At 41.6% G+C, this 23,839-nt stretch overlaps 1 protein-coding gene across 3 annotated transcripts in view; it reads right to left on the bottom strand.

Moving 5' to 3' along the window:
- RBL2 (RB transcriptional corepressor like 2) overlaps positions 1 to 23,839 on the bottom strand; it is a 59,923-nt gene extending 36,084 nt beyond the window's left edge. For 2 of the 3 annotated variants that reach the window (XM_066243672.1, XM_066243673.1), the window contains exons 1-15: positions 23,475 to 23,839; positions 20,480 to 20,610; positions 18,027 to 18,230; positions 16,903 to 16,967; positions 12,793 to 12,921; positions 11,197 to 11,357; positions 11,035 to 11,099; positions 9,844 to 10,030; positions 8,797 to 8,963; positions 6,778 to 6,887; positions 5,946 to 6,049; positions 4,158 to 4,295; positions 3,182 to 3,346; positions 2,367 to 2,475; positions 34 to 303 (exon numbers count right to left, since the gene is read on the bottom strand). In XM_066243672.1, the coding sequence (XP_066099769.1) occupies positions 34 to 303; positions 2,367 to 2,475; positions 3,182 to 3,346; positions 4,158 to 4,295; positions 5,946 to 6,049; positions 6,778 to 6,887; positions 8,797 to 8,963; positions 9,844 to 10,030; positions 11,035 to 11,099; positions 11,197 to 11,357; positions 12,793 to 12,921; positions 16,903 to 16,967; positions 18,027 to 18,230; positions 20,480 to 20,610; positions 23,475 to 23,729 (2,260 nt within the window). In that variant the 5' untranslated portion in view covers positions 23,730 to 23,839. Of the gene's footprint in view, positions 1 to 33; positions 304 to 2,366; positions 2,476 to 3,181; positions 3,347 to 4,157; positions 4,296 to 5,945; positions 6,050 to 6,777; positions 6,888 to 8,796; positions 8,964 to 9,843; positions 10,031 to 11,034; positions 11,100 to 11,196; positions 11,358 to 12,792; positions 12,922 to 14,514; positions 14,655 to 16,902; positions 16,968 to 18,026; positions 18,231 to 20,479; positions 20,611 to 23,474 lie in introns of those variants that run through there. The other variant, XM_066243674.1, reaches the window with a different exon arrangement.

Genomic DNA, 23,839 nt, shown 5'->3' with positions numbered 1-23,839 from the left:
AAGGAACTCAGTATCCGATTCTGCCGTCCTTACCTTGTACAGGAATGGTCACGGTCTGTCCATTGTTGGCCGTGACAGTGGCTGTTGCCATGGTTACCAAGGTCTGTCCAGGGACCGGTGTGACAGAAACAGCCTCCCCAGACACGTTCTGCACAGGCACAGCACTGACCAGGGGCTGGGGCGGCCCGCGCCCTGGGGGGCCTCTGTCGGAGGGGCTGTCATTTTCCGCAAACAGCCGTCTCCGGGTAGAGCTGGCTGTCGGGGAGCTGTACCGATCATATAACGTAGCTGGTGACATCATGCCTACGGTCACACACAAAAAAGAAAGAAACCAAACCATTTAACGTAGGGAGACTGAAATCAGACTTCCACCCCCACTGTAAACTAATTAGTATTTGGAAAACTTAATTTAAAAGCAAGAATTATAGAAGTCACATCATAGCTACTACATTCAAGTAATAAAAACTCAATTGACCACTGTTATGAGCAAAATTCAAAAAAAAATTTTTCTCTGTCTCACAGTCCCTTCTTCACTCTACATTCTGCTAAATCAAACGAGACCTTGCCCTTCATTACTACACGGCCTTGACAAGGGCGGGGCAATTTAAAGAATTATTCCTTTTCTCCATGATGGTATTGGCCAGATTCAGTTTTTACTTACACTCATGTAAAATGTGGTTTCACCCCAAACCCACTACCTTGAGCAGGGGACCTGATGGGTGGGCCACCCTTGGGGGCTATCTGGGAGACTCTTCCCCCAAATAGTTTTACAAATCTTCATCTCTGTCCACATTCGACAAGTTACTGAAACTCACTGATGTCCTTCAGAAAGAATGGACACATGTTTTGGATTCAAGTAAACTTATTTTTTTATTGATTTTTTTTTTTTTTTTAGAGAGAGGAGTGAGAGAGAGAGACAGAGAGAGAGAGAAGGGGGAGGAGCAGGAAGCATCAACTCCCATATGTGCCTTGACCAGGCAAGCCTAAGGTTTTGAACCGGCGACCTCAGTGTTCCAGGTCGACGCTTAACTTATTTTTTTAAAACAACTTTGAGATGTAATTTTCATACATTTCCCCATTTAAAATTGTATATACAATTCAGTGGCCTTTGGTATAACTAAATTTTTTAAATTGTGGTGAAATATATACATAACATAACTTGCCATTTTAACTGCTTTTAAGTATACCATTCTTTGGGATTAATTATGGTCACAGTGGTATACAACCATCACCCCTATTTCCAAAACTTTCCTAACAGAAACTCTATCAATCAGTACGGTGTAGTCAATTGTGCAGTATTCACACCAACAACTGCATGTTTGAGAAGCATTCCTTCCCTCCTTTCATATGTGCAGCCGTGGGCTTTTAAAATGGAAAGATCTATAGATCTGAGTGGACAAAAAATAGTTAAGACATTATGACTCCTCTTTCAAAAATGGGTAAGTTTTCATGTAGTTCATCCAGATCTAGTGAGTATACAATGATATGCAGTGACTACTGATTTTGAAACTGATCTTTCTTGGACAGCTGGCACTCACCAATTCTATTAAAAAGTTAACTTAATAACAAGAATATCCTTCTAATGGCATCCAAGGATTTAGAACTCTCTAAATTTACAGAATGGCTTTTTAGAAAGTAGTTTTATCTAAAGTGTGTAAACTTGAACTTTCCACCTGGCAGATGTGACAGAGCCACCTAAAACATAATCAGATGAACAGCACAACGCCCCTTCTGTGTCCCTGCTGGGCCAGCACTGTGGCCACATTAACCGTGGAGCACGGTCCCCTGACACGAGTCAGAGCTGAGTATGCTCAGGCCACCCAGTCCTCTTCACGGACCTGTCTGAACCCAACTGGATCGGACAGCTCAACCGTTAAGGAGCCTCTTCTGTTCCTTCCAATTCTGAAAGTAATACGTATTCACCTTTAAAAATTTACAGCAATTACCTGGAATTCTACCACCCAACAATAATCATTCGTAGTAGTTTGGCTTTTCCATTTCAGTCCTTTTCTATGCTTATATTTATCTATAAAAAAAAGCAATTTACAAACTAGGAAACATTAATATAGAGTATACCATTTCTTTTTAAAGACACTCATATCATGCATTTTCCTTATGGGTTCTTTAACCCTTTGAGTAGTAAGAACATTCATGTAAGTCCTCAGTCAAAGGGTAAACAAAAAACTCACTACTCAAAAGGATTAAGTACTCTTCAAAAGCATTACTTATCCATCATCCATGTGACATTATAACGCACAGAATATTTTCTTCATATATGTCGTATGAACTTCACTTGCAGGCTTAAATGGAATTGAAATCCCCAAGTATTAAGCCCCCGAATATTTGTCTTAGTATTTTAAACTTACTTCTTCCAAGTACTCCAGTATCAGCACGAATTTCACTCACTCTTCTGGGAGTCAAGGGGGAGCCAGAAATACAAACATCATCTCTTTCCAGGTTCTGAGGGGGCATGACCTATAAAGATTCACACAGAGTGCCATTATTCAGCCCTGGCCAGGTAGTTCATTGGTTATAGTGTCATCCTTATATACCAAGGTCATGGGTTTGATTCCCAGTCAGGGCACATATAAGAAACAACCAAAGAATGCAGAATGCATCAATAATTGGAACACAAATTGAGGTTTCTCTCTCTCCCCACTTTCCTCTCTAAAATCAATCAATATATTAAAAATAAATTAATATTCAAAAATGCTTTATAATTAGAAATACGATAATAATCTAAGGTCAAGGAAACTATCTTGGCTCATCAGTTAGTCCAGTTTCCAGCTGCCTTTTCCACTTTCATAACTTAAGTTAAAATAAATTGTGGCAAAATTAAAAATGTTTAAACCTAGTAAGTAAATACAACGCAGGAAATGAGCACTCCCTACTGATTTGGAGAATCAGAGTATCGGAGCACTCTGTGGTGCAGAAACTTGACTAAGGAACCAAGACAGAACACCGAGTTCTCACCCTGTCACTGAACACCGGGGCAATCTCAAATGATTTCTGATTCCTGTTTCCTATCAGACACGGGGTGACTGCACCATTAAGCCAGACGCACCCCCCACCCTGCAGAAGGAAGACACTGAGTGTCACTGCTCCCTGGGAAAAGCCTTCTGAGGAGACTAGGGCCTGCTGTCCTTTTCTCACAGAGAGATGTTAAGATACTGTCACAAACCTCTTCACAGGTGGGAACCTTGTTTTCGTTCTCCCGGATCTTGTCCCAGAGGGGTGACTCGGCCTTCCAGGCCAGGTGGCCCAGGATCTGCTCCTCGATCTGGTTCAGGTGCTTCACCACCTCCCTGCAGAGGCCGTCTTCTGCTCTGATGAACACTTCTATCACCTGAAATCCAGGCAAGTGCCCTCGGTTAATAGCATCACCTTTCTACAAAACTGTTTTACTATTTTCTTATATATTTATATAGACAAGAATTTACAAAGAATTACAAGTTTAAAGACTAGTACACCCTTTTGAAACAGCTGCTCTTCTTTTCACTGTCTTTATAAATAATGTTTACACTGCATGTGTGAGTTATATAAAATCTTTTTATACTGCTGTCTTTCGAAAAAAATTTAATGGAAGAACATGTCTTAGCTATTGAGATTGAAAAATTATTCTTTATATTTCGTATTTTAAAACTCTAAATATTCAATCTATGCCACTATAAAAATGTTTTGAGCACTTTATCTGAATTAAATTCATACACTAAGTTAATATTAAGAAGAAAAAACTACCAAATCAATGCCATTACTCTGTGCCTCTATGTAACATAATGTTTCTGAAAGGCACATTCAATATTATTTAATTTCCATAATGTAAATATAGCAGTTGCTATACAAATTAGTGAAATTTTTGCTATTTTTTAAAAACCTTCTTAAGCTCATAAAATGAAATTATTCTAAAAGCCTTTATGGAATGAAAGGACTCCAATGAAGCTTTTACTGAGAATAGGTCTTCATTGTATCTTAAAATTATTTAAATAGTTCTTAAGATTATTTCTATTCTGCTCCCCAAATACAGCAGAAATTATTAAACATGTTATCAAAAATAGAAGAAATGTACATAGATACTGAAATTAACTAACTAGATGGCAAATAATGGGAAGTAGGTCACATCTACAACTTCCTCATTAGTATCAAATGTTTAAAAATACCTTATAAAAGTGATAAAGTGGCACATGAAATATTTCAGTAATCAATGGAAAGTTCCCAGGAGGCTTGTAAGAAAAAGTGACGACCTCGAGGCAGCAGGCCAGGAGTGACTTGTGGAATGCGTCTTGTTCCAGAATGCTCTATAAAACAGTTGTTAAGATTTAGAAATATTAGCCTACGTAACAAGCCATTTCATGTCCAGTCACGCTAAATAAAAATACCAAAGGAAGTCTTATTATCTGAGTTAGTGAGAAGTATGTGCTTATTTTCTTATAAAATTTTTATTAATTTTATATAAAAAAGCCCATTTTTAGCAACTTTCAAAATCTTGCATGTTATAAAATCAAGCTAATACAGAAGATTACATCCCTAGCTAATATACATGCGTTCTGATGCTTCAGAACAATGACCTGGAAAGATGTTACAAAATATATTTTCATTCAGGGCCACTGTCATAAAAAGATGGCTGGAAGGAAGGCAGGGGACTTGGCTAGGATGGTCATGGACCAAAAGTCAATATATTTATTTGGGGTGACATAATCATAGATGATTTTAACATTTATTTACTTTGCTTATTTATCTTCCAAAACTGTACATATTATTTTTGAATTATGTTATGTAGACATAAGAACATAGGTAACAAAAATAAATAAAAGGTAAATTACATGTCATCAAAGTTAAAACCTTTTGAATATCAAAAACACTATCAGTGAAGTAAAAAGACAACCCACAGAATGGGAGGAAATATTTACAAATCATGTATCTGATAAGGGATTAATATCCAATTATATACACCAGAAAGAACTGAAAGCAAAGACTCAAATAGATACTTGTACACCTATGACCACAACAGTACTATTCACAATAGCCAAAATGTGGAAACAACTCAAATGTCAATCAACAGATGAATAAACAAAAGGTAATATATGCATATGTATATGGTGTGTGTATGTAATATTTACTCATCCTTAAAAAGGAATAAAATTCTGATACATGCTACAACATGGACAAACCTTGAAAACATTATGCTCAATGAAATAGGCCAGACACAGAAGAACAAATACTATATGATCATATAAAGTATCTAACATAGGTAAATTCATAGAGAAACTAGAATAGAGGTTACAAGTGGCTGCAGGAAGAAGCGAGTGGGTGAAGGGTCACTGTTTATGAGTACACTATCAGTTTGGGATGCTATAAAAATTCTGACACTAGCTAGTGGTGAATGGTCAAAGCCAGTAAAACATGGACTCAAGTCCTCCCTAGTCCATACTCAATGTATTCTTGCTCTATGACAGTGCTTCTCAACCACTGGTCCGTGGAGCAGGAACAGTGCATGAAAGAGTTCAACACTGAAGTTGTGTGAAGGTTACAGCCCAATGATTATAGACTCTGTAATCTTCACACACTAGGCTGGTTAACTCCTGTGGACCAGCATCGGTCTGCAGATCGGCGGTTGAAAACCACAGCTATATAAGGCTTGAATAAAAATTCTGTTATCTAAAGACTCAAGCTTAAGTTTGAATGTTTTAATCCTTGAGTAAAGTTTTGCCATCCACAGAAGCTGGAAGCTATACAACACGGCCTGCCGCCGGAGGCGCTAAGTGGGGGCTGGGGATAAAAGAGCTCGGAACACAAGGCTGCATCGGTGCCAGCCCTCAGCCCACAAGGCCAGGGCTCATTTCTTGCTACAGCCAGGGCCTGTTTTGTTTTGGGGTTTGTCCTGGAGCCTGGGGCTGACAGAAAGCTACATTTGACCATATTGATCAATACACTGGTTATTCACTTACAGATAAATCCATGTCTCCAAGTCTTCTTTGTTCCTGCTCGAGAACAGATTCCAATACTTTATAGTACAGCCTCTCTGCAAAACGAAAGTGTCTGCTGGCCGTTTCTGGATTAAAAACAAAACACAAAAATCGCATGCGAAGAAAATAAATATTGTGAAGAATAAAGGTCCATTCCATCCCCCGGCCCACAAAATGAAATTTAAAAACCAACACAACACCTCATCTATATGCACTTCTTACAGCTGCTATTTCAATCATCATTAAGATACCTTCATTTTTTTATTATGATAACAATTCAATTTTTCTAAAACAGTGAAATGAAATTTTCACATAAAAACTATAATAATATTCCATTAAGATTCACATTTTTTTGTTATTTATTTTTTTGCTGTTTGAACAGAGTGGCTCTCTGCTAAGAGGTATATAGTTGGTTAACTATCCACTCATACTTGGCTTTAATTGATAACATCAAACAACTCCTAGCACAGGTCTGGGCATGAGTACAGGTATGCCTTCTGTTCTTGCTCTTGATATTCTAAAGAATCACTATATTTCTATATTTCATATCCACTCTACAAATGAAAACTAAAGATTTTCCAAACAAAAAAGTGTACCAGAAGTTCACCAGAGTGAAGATCTCTGTCTCAAATTCTCTCACGAGAAGGACCCAGAAATCAATTGTCTGACAAAAACTACACCCATATGCCAGTCCTCAATCTATAAGCATAAATCTTTCCTTCGTATTTCTGACTCAGTTACCAAGAAAGGACTCCATATATAGTATATAGTTAAAATTTTAAATGAGAGCAACAAAGACAATATTGAGCTTTACCTTTAGCGCCATTATTGGAGTCCTCATCTGGCTGGGAATGCTGACAATATATCTCAAACATTTCTTTCAACCTGTTGGCAATAGCCTGGGTTGGATCTCTAGAACATGCCCTAAAAAAAATAAGAAATTATCTAATTGAAAGGTCCTGCAGAATTACAAAGTGGTGAACTGTCTACAACTCTATTTTTACTAACCTATCCATATAAAATACTTTAAACACAAACTATACACTCCCCAAATTCATCTAGGAGATCCCACACTGCCTTAGCAAGGCGCTGATTACCATCTTCAGTGGAAAAAATTTGTGTAAAATCCTACCTTTTACTGCAGTATGTTTAGCGAATTTAACGAGTGCCCCTATGATGTCCATGACTACCCCCACCCTACACATCTGAAATCACTGATGACAGACAAAACCACCCCCAACTGTTTCCCCAGGGGGCAACAGAACTCCCACTAACTCCTGGAAGAAGATAGGATGAATGGGTATATAATCTATAACGCAGACCCATATAAACCATTACTGTACTGGTATTCTACACCTTTTCAGCAAAACCAGATATATTTCTTTGAAGAAAAGTTTTTTAAACTAGAAAAGGCAATAAGTGTTCATTGCAGAAGCACAGATTAGCACCATGGGGGCTTTTGTAACAACTATGTTTTTATCTCAATCCTAAATATATACATTCATTGTTAGAATGTAGCAAGTTTAGAAAACTATAAAGGAAATAAAGATCAGTTATCATCCTGCTAGAGCTAGCTACTGAATATCATATACAAACAGAATCTTATTTATAACACACATAGCTACTTGTTGACAGAAACAGAAACACTGGTTTTACCTAGTATTTGTTGGTATTAAAATATAAACAATGGTATTTAAGATCAAAGAAGCTGCTACATCTGGTCAGAGATTGTAAAAATATTTAGAAGACACAGAGATTAAAATCAGGCTTCTAAAATATATTTATAAAATGCTTGTGAATTCTAAGTAAATAACCATTTAAAAACGACTTAGGAAGAGGCCATAAAGACAGAGCCTACTGGATGTTAATCAAAATCAAGTTTGTGGAAAAAGTCGACTTCATGAAAATATAAAGGAAAAGTAGTCGGCCTTGGTATTTAATGAGCCCAGCTATGAGGGGGAATTACTAATGTGTGTATTCAAGGCATTCTTATACCATGTCATCTGAAATAAAACGGGCCCCTACAGGATCTATGTCATCAAATCATCAACTTTTAGTGCTAGCATCCTTTTCAGGCTAAGGGTATTTTGTAGAGTTTACTGAAGTCACAGGGGATTTCAACTGGTTTTGAATAAAACTGTTGATGATTTCAAACAGACCCACCCTTTGGAAATGTGCTAAGGTCCACTCCTCTTCATGAAGTCCTCTGGTAACTACCGTCTGAATGAGCCCCCCTTCCTTGAAGTCCTAAGACAGAACAGCTGGTAACAGCTGGTGCTCTATTCTACAGCGTCTGTGTCACTGGTTGCAGACTCCTGTTGTATACTAAGTTGCTGAGAGCTGTGTACTGGATGTTTGTCTCCCAGCGCCCAGATTCATGTGGAAACCTAATCCCCAGTAAGATGGTGTCTGAGGCATTTGGAAGGGGACTAGGTCACGAGGGTGGATCCCCCCGAATGCGGTAGTTCAGCCATGTGAGGACACAGCAGAAGGCACCCAGAAGTGGTCCTCACCAGACACTGAATCTCTTGACACCTTGATCTTGAACGCACAGCCTCTTGAACTGTGAGAAAGTATTCTGCTGTTTATAAGCCACTCAGTCACTGATATTCTGATACAACAGCCTGAATAAACTAAGACACTGAGGGGAAAGCGATCATCTTCTAATCGCACATCTTGTATTTCTGTCTTCTGCAGACTAGCAGTAGTGAGCGTAAAACTGACATAAAATTATTCCTAAGCACATTAAGGCTCTAGTAGCAAAAAATGAAAATAGAAAATTAGAACTCAGTCAACGGCCAAACCTCAGAAGGCAAGAAGGGCTCCCACTAACCTCAGAATCCGCTCCAGCCTCTCGCTCGGTGTGTTTCTGAGGCCTGTCAGCATGCTGTGAAGGCGGCTCATGCTGTGTGTAGCTGTGGGAACCGGAGTCACACAAGGGCTGTTATCCTTCATGTACCTCACACCGGTAAGCGGCGTCGAGACCCTCAGTGCTTTAGACTAAAAAGAGAAGAAGAAAACATTATTTTAGGTCAGAAAGACTTGCAGTTACTTCACAGATGTGAACTGATGCCAATCAGACTTTATCTCTACATTATTAACAAATTTTAGTGATTCAAATATCACCATTCTTGGAATTTAAACATAAAAAGCCACCACTATCCATGGGAAGACATGTAAAAGGACAATCTGTATTTTAGCTATCTAAAACGTTTGTCTCTTAAAAGTTAAATCTGGTGGTGGGGGCCTCTACAGGGGAGGGACGGCAGAGGCGGCATCTCCGCACCCCACCAGCAGGCGGCGCACTTCCACCAAGGCTGGTGTTACCGAGTTAGCCCCTGGAATTATCCACTGGGCCTCCGGAGGCACTGTCAGAAGTCTGTTTTCTCTTAAACTAAACAACAGAAGGGAAACTATCCACCTCCACCATCCTAAGTGTCTGCAGGACAGAACACCACATGACCCCCAAACTCAGTTTAGAAGAACTTTCTGAAAGACCCCAGATTCGCAGCTAATTCTTTAGTCTTGTACACAAAGGCACCAGCTTAGGCCAATCAACACTTTCTAAATGCCAACTACCATTGTCAGTATGTAAAGGCTGTATGTTACTGGTGCAACATATCATCAACCAACAGTCGTCAACATGAAACACTGATTTAAATTTATGTGAAATTCTCTTTTTCTCAGATCTGACCAAACACTTTAAAAGGTGATCTTAACAAAAATTTAATCAGAGAACAAAAACTGAGATAACATTTTCAATTACGGTAAGTATGATGGGCATTTCCTTTCTCACAGTGGAAGTAACACACACACACACACAACTAGGCCCTTGGTGCGTGGGCCCTACGTTCCCCACCTCTGGGCAGGGCTCGCCCACCTTGTCAAAGTGCTGCTGCAACATGCTTTTCATCTGCACTCTCTCAGCCGTCTCTGTCCCTGAGCTGGCGTTCAGACACCTGGAGAGGGTCCCAATTTCCTCGTCAGCGTCCTCTCCAAGAAATATCCGTTCATCTAAGTTCCCAACAGATAAAACATACTCCTCATAGGCTTTACTGAGGGCTTTACTACAGGAAAGAAAGAAAAAAAGGCAAAATGTACACTTACAGAACTGCCATTTCAATGAATGTTTTTGTCTATTTAATTATTGCATATTTTTATTTACTAAGAATTCTCGCCCTGGCCGGTTGGCTCAGTGGTAGAGCATCGGCCTGGCGTGCAGAAGTCCCGGGTTCGATTCCCGGCCAGGGCACACAGGAGAAGCGCCCATCTGCTTCTCCACCCTTCCCCCTCTCCTTCCTCTCTGTCTCTCTCTTCCCCTCCCGCAGCCAAGGCTCCATTGGAGCAAAGATGGCCCGGGCGCTGGGGATGGCTCCTTGGCCTCTGCCCCAGGCGCTAGAGTGGCTCTGGTCACAACAGAGCGATGCCCCGGAGGGGCAGAGCATCGCCCCTGGTGGGCAGAGCGTCGCCCCTTGGTGGGCGTGCTGGGTGGATCCCGGTCGGGTGCATGTGGGAGTCTGTCTGTCTCTCCCCGTTTCCAGCTTCAGAAAAATACAAAAAAAAAAAAAAAGAATTCTCCTACTTTTGTGAAAGTCCACCTTGCGTGCGATCAGTATTAATGACAGCACCTGTGCACCTGTGCGTGTGTGCACTGTGTTTGCCCAGTGTGCACGAGCATGGCTGCCAGCTGGGAGGGCATGCGGGGAGGGCCCCCAAGCGCCTGTCTCTGCGCGGCGTAGGGCAAGAAGCCGCCTTGTGCCTCCTCGCAGCCCGGGGACCCTCTGGAGGCCTCAACGCGCCCACCTCACTTCCACCGATCCAGTTCCACAGGAATGGCTTTACCTCCAAGATTATGATCTAAAAGCTAAACTATCAAAGCTTCCAAGAACAGCAATACAGTTTTTCATAAATTTAAAAATATTCTCTAGAGTAACAGCTGATAGAATTTATCTTCCTGTACTTCCCACAGAACACAGTTTAAATTTCCAAGGTACAAACAAAAACAGTGAGCCGCGAGGTTTTCTAAACACACCACTTCAACTACTAGGAGATCGGGAACAGAAGTACTCACAAACTCTCGCCAAAGTTTCCCGGCTCCAAAAACCCAGTCAGGTTTTCCTCTCTCCCCTTCAGGAGCTACGATGACAGAAAAGGCCATAAGCCATCACGTGAAATCAAGTCCTCCCCCAGAAAACGTTTTCACATTACTGTACTTGTTTATTGCTTAACAAACCTTCTTTTCATAAAGTTTCCTTATGTAGGGTTTCCAGAAATGTTCCTTTATTCCCTTTGCTTCCAAAACTAGCCCGTCATGTAAGGAGCAGAGTTTCTCAATGACACAAGGTGGGTCAGAGGAGGGTTTGAAATCCTTAGCATGGAAATCTTCAGACAGGCCTGTGACATAGAGAAAAACAGAGCACTGCTGTGAGATAGCACTCAATAAAGCAAACTGAAATAAGCTAAAACATACAAAAAATGCGTAGCCTAATCATCATATGAGTTACCATATGCATATATAGGAAATAATGTATAAGGGCCTAATTTGACTTCAAATGTACCTCAACAATATCAAATAGAGGTCAAGTGTACCACTACTCAAAAGATTTAGTTATTCCATTATGTATCTAGAGATGGTTTTAAAATATAAAATAATTTTTGGTATAATGCTTAAGACCTAAAAAATACAAATATATAACCTTGTAAATAATGACCCTGACTGGTTTGCTCAGTGGATAGAGCATATGGATGTCCCAGACAAGAAAAGCAACCATCTGCTTCTCTCTCCCTCCCTCTCCCCCTCCTCCTCCCATAGCCAGTAGCTCAACTGGCTCGAGCATCAGCCCCAGATGGGGGTTGTCAGGTGAATCCCAGTCAGGGCCCATACTGGAGTCTGTCCCATGATCTCCCTCCCTCATTAAAAAAAAAAAAACCCAAAACCTCTTCAGCTTGAACTCCTCCACAAAGGCCTCATCAGGGTGATGGTGACACATGGCAACCACACTATGCTTCTGAGTGGTCAACGCAGAGTCTATAGTGACCTGGCCATCATTCTGATGAAGGTTTGGGAGCCCCAGACCAAAATACCTGAGCTGGACATGCATGTGGGCGGGGAGGCGAGCTTCTCTTTCATGAACTGTGAGATACTACGGGTCCCCTCACTGCTCTCCAGCTCCAGCGGTGGCTTGACCACCTTGACCTTGTTGGCACAGCGGAGCCGAGGCTGGCCTGGAGCCCAAGGCTCTGCCAGATGACAGCACAACCCACAGGCAGCCAGCCAGCCGAAGCAAGGAAGCAGCAAACCAGCAAGACGAGCAGCCGCCGCTGCTCTGTCTGCCAGGGGCGGGTGGCCCAGACCGGGCCATTTCCATACAGCTTTGACTTTAAGAGCTGAACATTCATTTTCCCTACGTTAGAACCACAACTACCCTCTGCAGAACAGATCTGAACGAAGGTTCTTTCCCTAGTCCACTGGGACCTTCCACAGCACACCACGCTGAGGGTCTGCCAGTGCAGAAAACCACCCGTTTTCATGCCCTCTCTGCTACTCAGAGTTCCCAGTTCCTTCTCCTTGTTGGGCTATACAGGCCAGAAACTTCTGGTGCTCATCAAGACTTTACCCTCTGTGTTACTCGCAATTGCTTTTTCTGTAAATATTGTTACAGAGATCTGGACTCCTAGTTGTAAGTACCCTGGAAAGCAGTAACGACGGAGCTTTTCAAAGTACCTGTGTTCTCTAATGTGAAGATTCCGGTACTCTGTGTAAAACTCTCAGAAGTAAACATAACGTAGAAATGGGAGTTGTCCAATAATCTTTCATTTATAAACTTACCTTTAAAATTAGGGTTCACAAGTTCTTTACGATTGGAACACTGGAGGGCATTTCCATAAACTAAGTCCAAAGCACACAGCAGCAGATGGTAGGAATTGACCAAATCATCACTAATCATGGGGAAATTGCCTACAGGATTATAAAGAGTTAGAGTTCAATATGCTTCAGCTTTACAATTCGTTAAAAATAATCTGGTCCTTTAATTAAAATGACATTATACAGCACTATACAAACCAGAAGCAAGAGCTACATAAAGTGTTTTGGCAAATTTACATTTTGAAATATTACTCTTATAATTTAATACATTTCTGAGAGTTTAATGAAAACTAAAACTTTACTAAAAATGCCATTTATTCACTCAGCATTCATTAAATAAGCATTTACTAAATGCTGGAAGCTGGCCAAAATTTTATCACCGTTGGTTTTTCCTTTGAAAATTCAGAACACAAACAACTTAAGTTATCTCAAACTTAAAACTATTTCACATGAAAATATTTACTGTCAAGAAAACTAGTAGAAATAACTTACAGATAAACAGCTATAAAAATTACTCACATAATTGCACTTTAAAAAGACCGTAACTTAGCCTGACTTGTGGTGGCGCAGTGGATAAAGCGTTGACCTGGAATGCTGAGGTTGCCGGTTCAAAACCCTGGGCTTGCCTGGTCAAGGCACATATGGGAGTTGATGCTTCCTGCTCCTCCCCCTGTTCTCTATCTCTCCCTCTCTCTCTAATAAAAATGAATAAATAAAATCTAAAAAACAAAAAACCGTAACTTATAATGAGATGCCTAACAGTAACATTTTATTTTTTCCCTTTTCCTGAACTTATTGGGGGCCTGGTTAACAAGATTATACAGGTTCCAGGCGCACAGTTCTACAGCACACTTCTGTCCACTGTGCTGTGTGCCCACCCCAAGTCAAGTCCCCCTCCATCACCATTTACCCCTCTTACCCTTCTCCCCCGCCCTCCACCCCCTCCACCCCTCCCGGCAATCATCATACTGTTGCCCACATCCATTAACTTTTTCTTTCTTCTCCTTTTTGCTCAATCCTTCCACCTCCTCTAGCCAGCAAACCCCCTCATGTCAGCCTGCTCTCCAGCTATGAGTCTGTCTCTATTTTGCTTGTTAGAGTCCACATGAGAGAAAGAATTTTAAATATTTTCCATATAAATATAAGCTTATACAAATTAATGTAACAGGATCAAAATTAAAAATATTTAAGATCTAGAGCTGGTATCTCACAAACTGTTGATGCTTAATAATATAGAAAAAAGAAACCAAAACATAAACCTATAAAAACACATCATTTCTGCAGTGCTGGTTTAACACTGAAAACAGTTTTTACAGGAAAACAGTGTTATTAGAAATTAAGAAACATTCCTAGTTTTTAAATAACTTCGAGCATATCCCTTTTTTCACTAAACACTCCATATACAGGGGAAGGCAAAAGCAGACTTACAGTTGTTCATATAGAAAATTATATAGTTAATAAATAATACAAGAAGAAACTCTTTCCCATACAACTGTAACTCCACTTTTGCCCCACCCTGTATATGCTCCGAATTGATTTTACATTCTTGTAACATCAGATGATTTCAATTTAAATAGCTAACATACATTCGACATCTTCCCACTTAATGCCGACCCAAATGCATACAAACACAAAACACACACCCTGCTTTATTCACTCCTTTCTGCCAAAAAAGTTACCACTTACCTACACAGATCAGGAGAAGTCATTCTCTTTTGTACAGGTAGAAATATCCAACAAATCGACTTAAATAAATGAATGAGAAATTTTTTTTTTCTGTTGCCAGAAAGGCAAATAATGATTGATAGGGTAAATTCTGCACTGATATAACCACACTAACTTGCTTGGTTCTACTATAAATATGTTTAATATTAAAATACGCTCAGTTCCTCAAACGCAAAACAGGAAGTGGTGGCGCCCAATGGTTTCAAGCTACAAAGCCCATGACACCTACAAGCCTGAACTTGTCACTGGCTGTACCTGCCATAGAAGGAAAACCTGCGGCACTGTGACTTCTAACAGAAAAGCTGCAACGCCCCCTGAAGATTAGAATCCAAGCTGACCTCCAGGACTGTCCCAAGGTGACATACTTTGCATTTCAAATCCTGACGTTAGAATAAAGCTCACTGGGAGACATTTCATATTTCAGTCCAGAAAAACAATCTAACCTCTAGCGCTGGCTTCCTTATCAGGAATCAGAAAATCTAGCTCTCGTACAAACGGGGGTGGCCCACATCTGCCTGCAGACTGCAAAGCCCCTCAGAGGACAAGCCCACACTTGTCCAAAGACAACAGGGGAAAAGCTGGCTGATTTATTAAGAATGAGACAATCTGAGATGCCCGTATGTTGCAGAGAAAGTCATGAGAAAGGGGGCTATAAAGTAGTGCACCTCTCCCCCCAAATAACTAAATCAAGAACTGGATAAAACCAACTAAATTGCTCTATTAGAAAAAAATCCTAGAGAATCACAAAAGATCACAGTCCTAGATTGTGGAAGACAAAGTCTCTTCTAACAGGGACGTACAGACTGAATTAATAATAAACCACAAATAGTTAACCGCAGGGGAAAAACTCATGCCGCCCCAGCTGACCAAGTGAGACCAAAGTCGACATAAGGACAATAAAATTATTATTTTTTTGTGTTTTTTTTTTAATTTATTTATTCATTTTAGAGAGGAGAGGGAGAGACAAAGAGGAGAGACAGAGAGAGAGAAGGGGGGGAGGAGCTGGAAGCACCAACTCCCATATGTGCCTTGACCAGGCAAGCCCAGGGTTTCGAACCGGCGACCTCAGCATTTCCAGGTCGACGCTCCATCCACTGCGCCACCACAGGTCAGGCCCAATAAAATTATTTTTAAATAATATATATAGTACATATGACACATATGCCATACAAGACACAAGCAAAACAAAAATCCCCGAAGTCGGCTGTACCTGTCCACAATCAAAGGACAAAGTTATCATATATAGAACACCCCCACAGCAAGCTTCAAGTGGCAGCACGCGTAGCGGCCACTATGGAGAGAGTTCACGGGCTCCCAAGCCTTCCGGTTCCTGCTATGGGCACATCCCCTTTGTCTCCACTAAGGAAACATGTCAGTGTGATGGAAAGCAAAATATCTAACAGCTTATTTTTGACAGAAGATTCTTTTCAGCGAAACATGTCTTTCAACTAGCTAACTAGAAAGGACCGGTTATAATCAGACAAATCAAACAGCAAGACCAAGGGAGTGACATATGCCTGCCTGCTGGAGGGCCTTCACTCGAGCATGAGACCGAGGGCTAGATCGGGGATACCAGCGCAGCTCCACTTCCCACGGCTGGTTACCGGGGCTCAGCTACCTAACCTCTAAAGCAAGTGAGTCGGGCGAGCTGCTAATAGTGAGAATCCCTTACATGTATTCATGAAACCCCTTGCAGCTCTCTGATTTTACCTTTGCATTCCACTGGGTTATCTTAATGGCAAAGGCATCTATAGAGTCTCCACTAAAAATCGATGTAACTTATGTAACTGTACTTTCTTTTCTTTTTTGGATTACTGAGAATCATTTCTACAGAGAAACAGTGACAGGACCAAAAACCTCCCAAAATGTACGTCATTGAACGCACATGTTGGGTAAGTTAAAAGTGAGAGGAGAAAAAGGGAGAGAAAGTAAATCATATCCAAAGGCACTTGATCAAGCTTATTTATCTTAAAAAGATGCAAAAAAGTCATCTGAACTACTCTGAGGATGATAAGTCCCACTCAACTAAGTAAGATTTGTCTTGTGAAAAATACAGCTCAAGACATGAGCATAAACACACATAATTCAGAAGAATAGGTTTGGGGAAGAGATATTGCATAAGAATAAAATTTAAGACTTTTCCATTTACTAAGAGAAATTTTGGGTCTTATAAAGAAATTCAAAAGACTTTTATAAAAATATACAACACTTAAAAGGAATCTGTGAATAAAACCATTGAGAAAATTTTCAGTGAGCATCTCTTTTAAAACACATTAAAGGTTGACAAAAGTAGTACCCAAATATTTAAATAAACTAATAATATCTAAACAAATGTGACTCTTTTCTTACCTTTTGCATATATAAAAAGCACCCAACAAAAATGGAAAAGTTCAGACACGGTACAGGGTTGTCGCCTTTGGGAGAGAAAAAAGTCAAGAGAACAAGAATTAGAAAAGATATCATAAATGACTATAAATTAGGTGAGAAGCAAAGCCCCGAGTCAGAGGAAGCGAGAGCGAGCTCACTTCATAGGGAAAATATGCAAGAAATCTGCCTCTAACCACAGATCGGTGAGGAATTAGCTGCGAGCCAGGGAAGCAGTCCAGCTCAGAAAGAAAATTCTAAACAACTACAAAAGCTTTTTGAGGTCAACACAGGTAGGGAAGAAAATGGGTAACAATAGTTCTTTTAGTGACATCAGCAAGGCTAATGCTGCTGAGACCCATGGATACAGTCCGGTATTTCCTGTTTCTTCCCCTCTATCATCACTGATGAAATGTAAACTCTCCATCCCTAAGAGCATTCCAGATTACATCAAGTCACAAAAGCACTTCTTAATGTAAATTCTGGGCTTCCTAGAACTCCTTTGCTCCCATTACTAAGAGTGCTGTTGGAGTTTGCCAAGTCGTCTGCTAAAAGAAGGTTCAGAACTCTATTACGCTTGGCCTTTCTGCCAACGTGCAGATGGCATTTGTTGTCGCCACGTCCCACGAGTTCTGACGACAAGAATCAGGAGACTGAGGTCTCATTCCTGTACGGTCCCTCTGGACTTAATTCACCAGTCCATGGCAAGGATTAAATGTCAGTGCATGCTTTAACAAACAGCCTCCTGACCCTAGGCACAAGATCAACTAGTTTTTCATCTAGTTTTGATGGCTGCCAAGATAAAAGCCCAACTTTTTAGCTTAACACTCAAGCCACTCTACAAACGGGCTCTAGAATGTGAGAACTCTGGAACACAATGTACAGAAGGAACAAGTTTCCATCTCTACTGCATAAAACTCTCATGAAGCAAGCTTCCAATAACTCTGGCTTCCTATAATTCCTTATGCTTCCATTATTAAGAATACCTGCAGCTGAGAAAAAAATTATGAAATCATGTGCAATTTAAGACTAGCAAAATAAACTTCAGGACAAAACCGTGGCACAGAAGGACACATGGGTATTCCTAACCAATAAGGATAAAAACATACCGCTGTTTTCTTCCTCTTTGTTGACGAGGCTGCTGCTCCTCCGGAGGGTATTTAAAAATGTCCTGAAAAATGGGTTCATATTTCTTAAAAATTACAGCAGAAACGGTGAAGTTTCTCTCCAATCTCTCCGTACGTTCTCTGAAAGCTTGGGGCAGATTTGCCATCTCTTCCCATTTCTTCATCTTGTTAAAAAATTCAATTAAGCTAATATAAAAAAAAAAGATATTCTAAATTAACACAAGCACACAAATATAGTTAAAAATAAATTAACACATTAAATATTACTTTTAGACAATGATATAAAATCACAACTCATGTCTCTCACTTAATCTCACATATTGATTTCTCTGATCTTCCTAATCAACTTTTTTTTCTTGCATTATCTGAGGTTCTTTTCAAATATAAAGTAAACTTAAAAATACAAAATAATTAATCAGAGTAATACAACCAACATTCAAGTATCCAACTGAAAGACTTAACAGATACTAACGTAATGAATAAATGTTGCCACCTCTGCCTCAGGTTCCAGAGAAACCACCGGAGTTCCCACTGCTCTTCCCAAGCTCACTCCCCTCCCTTCTTCCCCAGTTAGTCTGAATGGCTCCCATCCATATTTGTATACTACTTTCTAGAGTTACTATATGGATATATTTGTATCCGTAAACAGTACATACTATCGTACTATCCTTTTAATGTGTTGTTAAAATTTTATATAAATGGTAACGTATTCTAAGTAGTATTCAATAGTGTTTTCCATTTAATAGTGTTGCTGAGATGAATGTTAATACACGTACACCTAATTTGTTCATTTTAATTGCTAAACGTATTCCTTCATATGAACTACCATAACTTTTTGCATTCATTTCCCAACCAACTGAAATTGAAGTTTCTAATTTTTCATTATAACAAAAAATGCGCTGTACAGACCCATTCTTATACACATAGGTATGAGTCTCTTTACAACTACCCAAGAAGAACTGCTGAGTCAGAGAAATATGCCTTTTCAACTTTCCTATCTATCGCCATGTGTCCCACTGAAGTGGTTGTGCCCCTTTATACTCTTAGCAGCGCACACCCTCAGAGTTCCCACTTCTCTCCATAATGAGCAATGTTGGTATTACCGGACTTCAAATCTCCCCAGTCTACTGAGAATGAAGTGTCTTCTTGTTTTTACTTTCAACTGCCTTGGTTACTACTGAGACTGAGCATCTTTCTCTATATATATTTATTGGCCATGTGAGTTCTGTCCTTTGTGAAATAGTATTATTTACCCAGTTTTTAGTGGCTGCCTGTCAATTATTTAACAATTTGCTAATAGTTCTTTATACAGTTTTTGATACTAATCTTTTTCATAATTACATGCATTATAAATTATCTTTTCCCAATGTGCTCTTTGTTTTTAAGACATTTAGTCCATTGTGGCAAAAAATGTAAATAATCTAACCCACAGGTAAAAATTTAATTTTTCAAGTGAAAATAAAACTGAAGCCCAGGATGGTATTACTTGCATTTAAATGTTGCATAAGTTTCATTAAGTATGGTGTATAATGATGGCTTTATAATCTGACCTTTGCCTCTGAGGTTCCTTGTCAACTTAACCTGATTACTCTGCCTCCACTTTCTTCATAATGATTATACTTTTGCATCTTATTTAAGCCCACTTTTCCCAATTTACAGCCCGTGTTCAACTTTTTATGCACTGACACTTGGTTCTTAAGCCTAAACATAACTCAGGATGGAGTTCAAAGTCAATAAACAGCCTACGCCTAAAATATTTCATTTGTTAATTATTTTAACAGTGATTTTTCTAAACCATTAGTTCCATAAATTATGACAAATGGTATTTACTCTCCAAAATTCCAAACATCCTGTTCCCACCAATCTTTAACAGCCAAAGAGAAAATTCACCGAAAAGGCACTAATAATAAATATAATCAATTAAATTACATAATATGCAGAAAAAGCAATTTCTGCCTCTTCTTTAAAGCATTACTTGACCTTTTTTATGGCTGATTATAATAGTGTTGCTTATATTCCAAACAGCAAGTATTTACATGATCCATATATACTGACACAAGGACAGTGCATGTAGTTTTAAGTGTAATACCATATAATATTTTACTTCCTTTTGCGATCTACAGTTTTTCCTAAATTTTTTCAATATCCTTATTTAGAATTCTTCAATATTACAGAATGATGAGACTACCTTTAGTAGTACCCCCTTTGTAGAAGTGCCTAACACAAACAAATTTATATATTTTCACCAAAGAAGTAAAATATAATGGGTATTACTTAGATGTGGTAAAGGAAAACCATGACCTATGTTCAAAATTCAGCACTCCTTAGGTACAAATGCTCAAAATGATGAACAAAGAGAATTATTACTAACACTATGATTTGATTTATGAGCTTTCATATTAGACATAATATTTTTCAAACTGTAACATAGTTACCTCTGCTCTGAACATCGCAGGATTCTAGTTAAAGAAACATAGTTTCCTTCAACTGTCCCTTTGCTTACAGTTGGCACGGATTTTCTGCAAGCCACATATAAGGCACATGCTAACCAATGAAGATCATTTCCCTATAAGAGAAAATTAAAACTTGGTTAATGATCTATAATATATTTCAATATATTTATATTAAAATTAGTAGTATACCCTAATAAATATCACAGTGGTATTTGATTAAATTGAAAGTGATATTTATATGTTTGTGAGGAATTGTATTTTTTTTTCCCCCCCATTTTTCTGAAGCTGGAAACAGGGAGAGACAGACAGACTCCCGCATGAGCCCGACCGGGATCCACCCGGCACGCCCACCAGGGGGCGATGCTCTGCCCATCCTGGGCATCGTCATGTTGGGACTAGAGCCTCTCTAGCGCCTGAGGCAGAGGCCACAGAGCCACCCCCAGCGCCCGCGCCATCTCTGCTCCAATGGAGCCTTGGCTGCGGGAGGGGAAGAGAGAGACAGAGGAAGGCGCAGCGGAGGGGTGGAGAAGCAAATGGGCGCTTCTCCTGTGTGCCCTGGCCGGGAATCGAACCCGGGTCCTCCGCACGCTAGGCCGAGGCTCTACCGCTGAGCCAACCGGCCAGGGCAGGAATTGTATTTTTTTTTTTTTAAGTGAGAGGTGGGGAGATTGACAGACTACTGCATGTGCCCAGACCAGGATCCAACTGGCACCCCCTGTCCAGGGCCAATGCTCGAATCAACTGAGCTATCCTCAGCTCTTTAGGCCAATGCTCAGACCAACTAAGCCACTGGCTGCGAGAGGGGAAGAGAGAGAGAAGGGAGAGAGGGAGAGGAAGAGAAGCAGATGGTGGCTTCTTGTGCGCCCTGACCAGGGACTGAACCTGGAACATCCATACCAGGCCAATGCTCTATCCACTGAGCAAACTGGCCAGGGCTCAGGGAATTGTATTCTGAAAGATAGCTCTTCTTATAATGACATTCTTTCACTGAGAGGCAGGAGTCTGTGTTCCCTCACTTTGAACTGGCTCAACTAAGAGCATACTCAAAAATGGTATTTCGAGATCAAGAAGGGCAATACAGATTCCATCTGGCTCTCTGTCAGGACATGTGCCTTGGGAGATGAAACGCTGGAGAACACCTCAGGCAAATTTCTTAACAGTCACAGAGGTTCATACTCTTATCTGAGGACTCCGGGAACTGAATGAGTAAGGCACAAAATTCACAAGAAATCAAAGGCTAAAACTCTAAAACCAGTATTTTGTATTAAATGTCACATTCTCTTCTAGCATAGCTGACTACACGCTCCACAGGGCAGGAGTTTTAAAATTTTTGTTCACTGGTCTATTCCCAGAACCTACAACAGTGTCTGGCCAAGAGAAGGTGATCAGAAAATACTTGATACATGAATAAGTATTCATTCATTTATTGGAAAAACAAAGGTAAGAATCTGAGACCAAAATCATAAAAAAATTAAGTAATCAACATCTTTTCAAAAGTAATCTACTAACCATCTATTATTTGTCACTTCCTTGTATAATACTGGACATCACGACTTAACCTCTCTGAGTTGAACTACCTCAACTGCACGGTGATAAGGCTTTTTCTATGGAATTTACAGGATTATCCTGAGGCTAAAATAAGAGTTTATTTGGAGGCACTTATGCCTGTCACCAAAAGAGAGTCCTTCTCTTTGCCAGACCCTAGGAACCACTGGGAAATAAACAGGAATATGGCCTCGTTGGCCAGATCACCTAAGTATATGAGCGAGCTTTGCAGCCTCTATAACCTCTACAGAACTGTCCATACGAGCGATTCTATGTGTCAGAAACATATTCTCTTTTTAACCTACAGAACAGTTCTGTAACGTCGGTTAAAATATCTCAAATGTACCTATCACAAAACGGAGTCACCTAGACCTGCCAGGCGCTGAACCCACTAGCTTCTTTTTTTTCCTGTCCATATCACAACGGGGAGAAAGAACTGAATTAAAATCCTACGAGTGCAAGAATAACAACAAAACCAACAAAACCTCTGGGAGACAGGGGCAATCATACCCTCCCTCGTAGAGTTAACTACCACGGGGGTCCACCCTATCCTGAGCCTACTCGTCCTCCTATTTCCACAACCTGAAAAACGACTTCAGAAAACCACGTGGCTTCCGGTTTCAAGGCTACACACGCAGGCACCGATACGGTGATAAACAAGCCACACTTCCGCGTCCCCTCCCATTGGCCCGCGAGGGGGAGGGGCCTCCGGGAGCGGAGCCTCACTGGCTAGAACCGGACAATTTTCTCATCCGCAGGGCCCGGTCCGAAGAAAGGGACACAACGGGCCTAAATCACAGCGACCGGAGAGTCTTGTGCAATGTCTGGAGGGCGGGGGGCCGGGTGACCAAACGGTGGTCAAGGTCGTCGCAGTCCTGCCCCTTCCCAGTGACCAAGGCGGGCGTGGGTCGGGACCCGAAGGCGGCAGAAAGCACCCTGTCATTTGCCCCGGGGGGAAACCCCTCGGGCTCCCACGGACGTAAACACGGCCCGCTCCGGAACGCGTACACGCAAACAGAGGCACTGCCCGGACAAAGGCCACCTGGTCCGGGGGGAAAGGGGCCGGGGAGAGCCAGCGGGACCCCGAGGTCCGTCCCCTTCACCGTGCGGTCCCGTCCGCGCAACGGCACCTGTTCGCTCCGCCGACCAGGTGGCTGTCAGCGCGTCCTGGCGAGCCCGGCGCGACCTCAGCCTCGCGGGGCTGCAGGAGGGCGACAGGTGCTCCCGGTTCGGAACGCCTCAGGGATGCGCAGCAAGGCGGGGCTCGCCTCCGGGGCCGCGCAGAGCTTTTCCGAAGCCGGCCTTCCGAGGCGGAGGAGCTCAGACGGGAGTCCCACCCCGGGGCGCCCGGCCCGGGGGAGAAGGGTCCCCACGCCCGCGGCGGTTGCGGCCACTAGGCCCAGAGAGCCCCCGCCTCCACCCGCAGGCTCACCTCCAGCGTGTAGCTCTCCCTCATGCTCCGGTAGCTGTCCCAGGCTTCGGTCCGCGCCGTCTCATCCATGTTGAGGTGGCTGCACAGCTCGTCGAATCGCTGCTGGGTATGCGGGGTCGGCGTCCGCGCCGGCCGTGTGGCATCCTCCAACTCTCCGTTCTCTTCTTCCTCCTCTGAACCTGCGGCCGCCGCGGGAGGAGGAGGCGGAGGAGGAGGTGGCAGGGGTGGCGGCGACTGGTCGCCTCCGGATGGCATCGCGCACCGCTGGGCTGCCAGTCCTCAGATGAACTGAAGCCCCGGGCCCCGCAGCCATTCAAACTGCAAAGCGCCCGCCCGTCCGCTGCTTATACGACGGCTACGCCCCC

Source organism: Saccopteryx bilineata, chromosome 9 (genome assembly GCF_036850765.1).
Source record: "Saccopteryx bilineata isolate mSacBil1 chromosome 9, mSacBil1_pri_phased_curated, whole genome shotgun sequence".
NCBI lineage: Eukaryota > Metazoa > Chordata > Mammalia > Chiroptera > Emballonuridae > Saccopteryx > Saccopteryx bilineata.
Note: the sequence above shows the minus strand (reverse complement) of the source record. Positions and strands in the feature narration are given on the sequence as shown.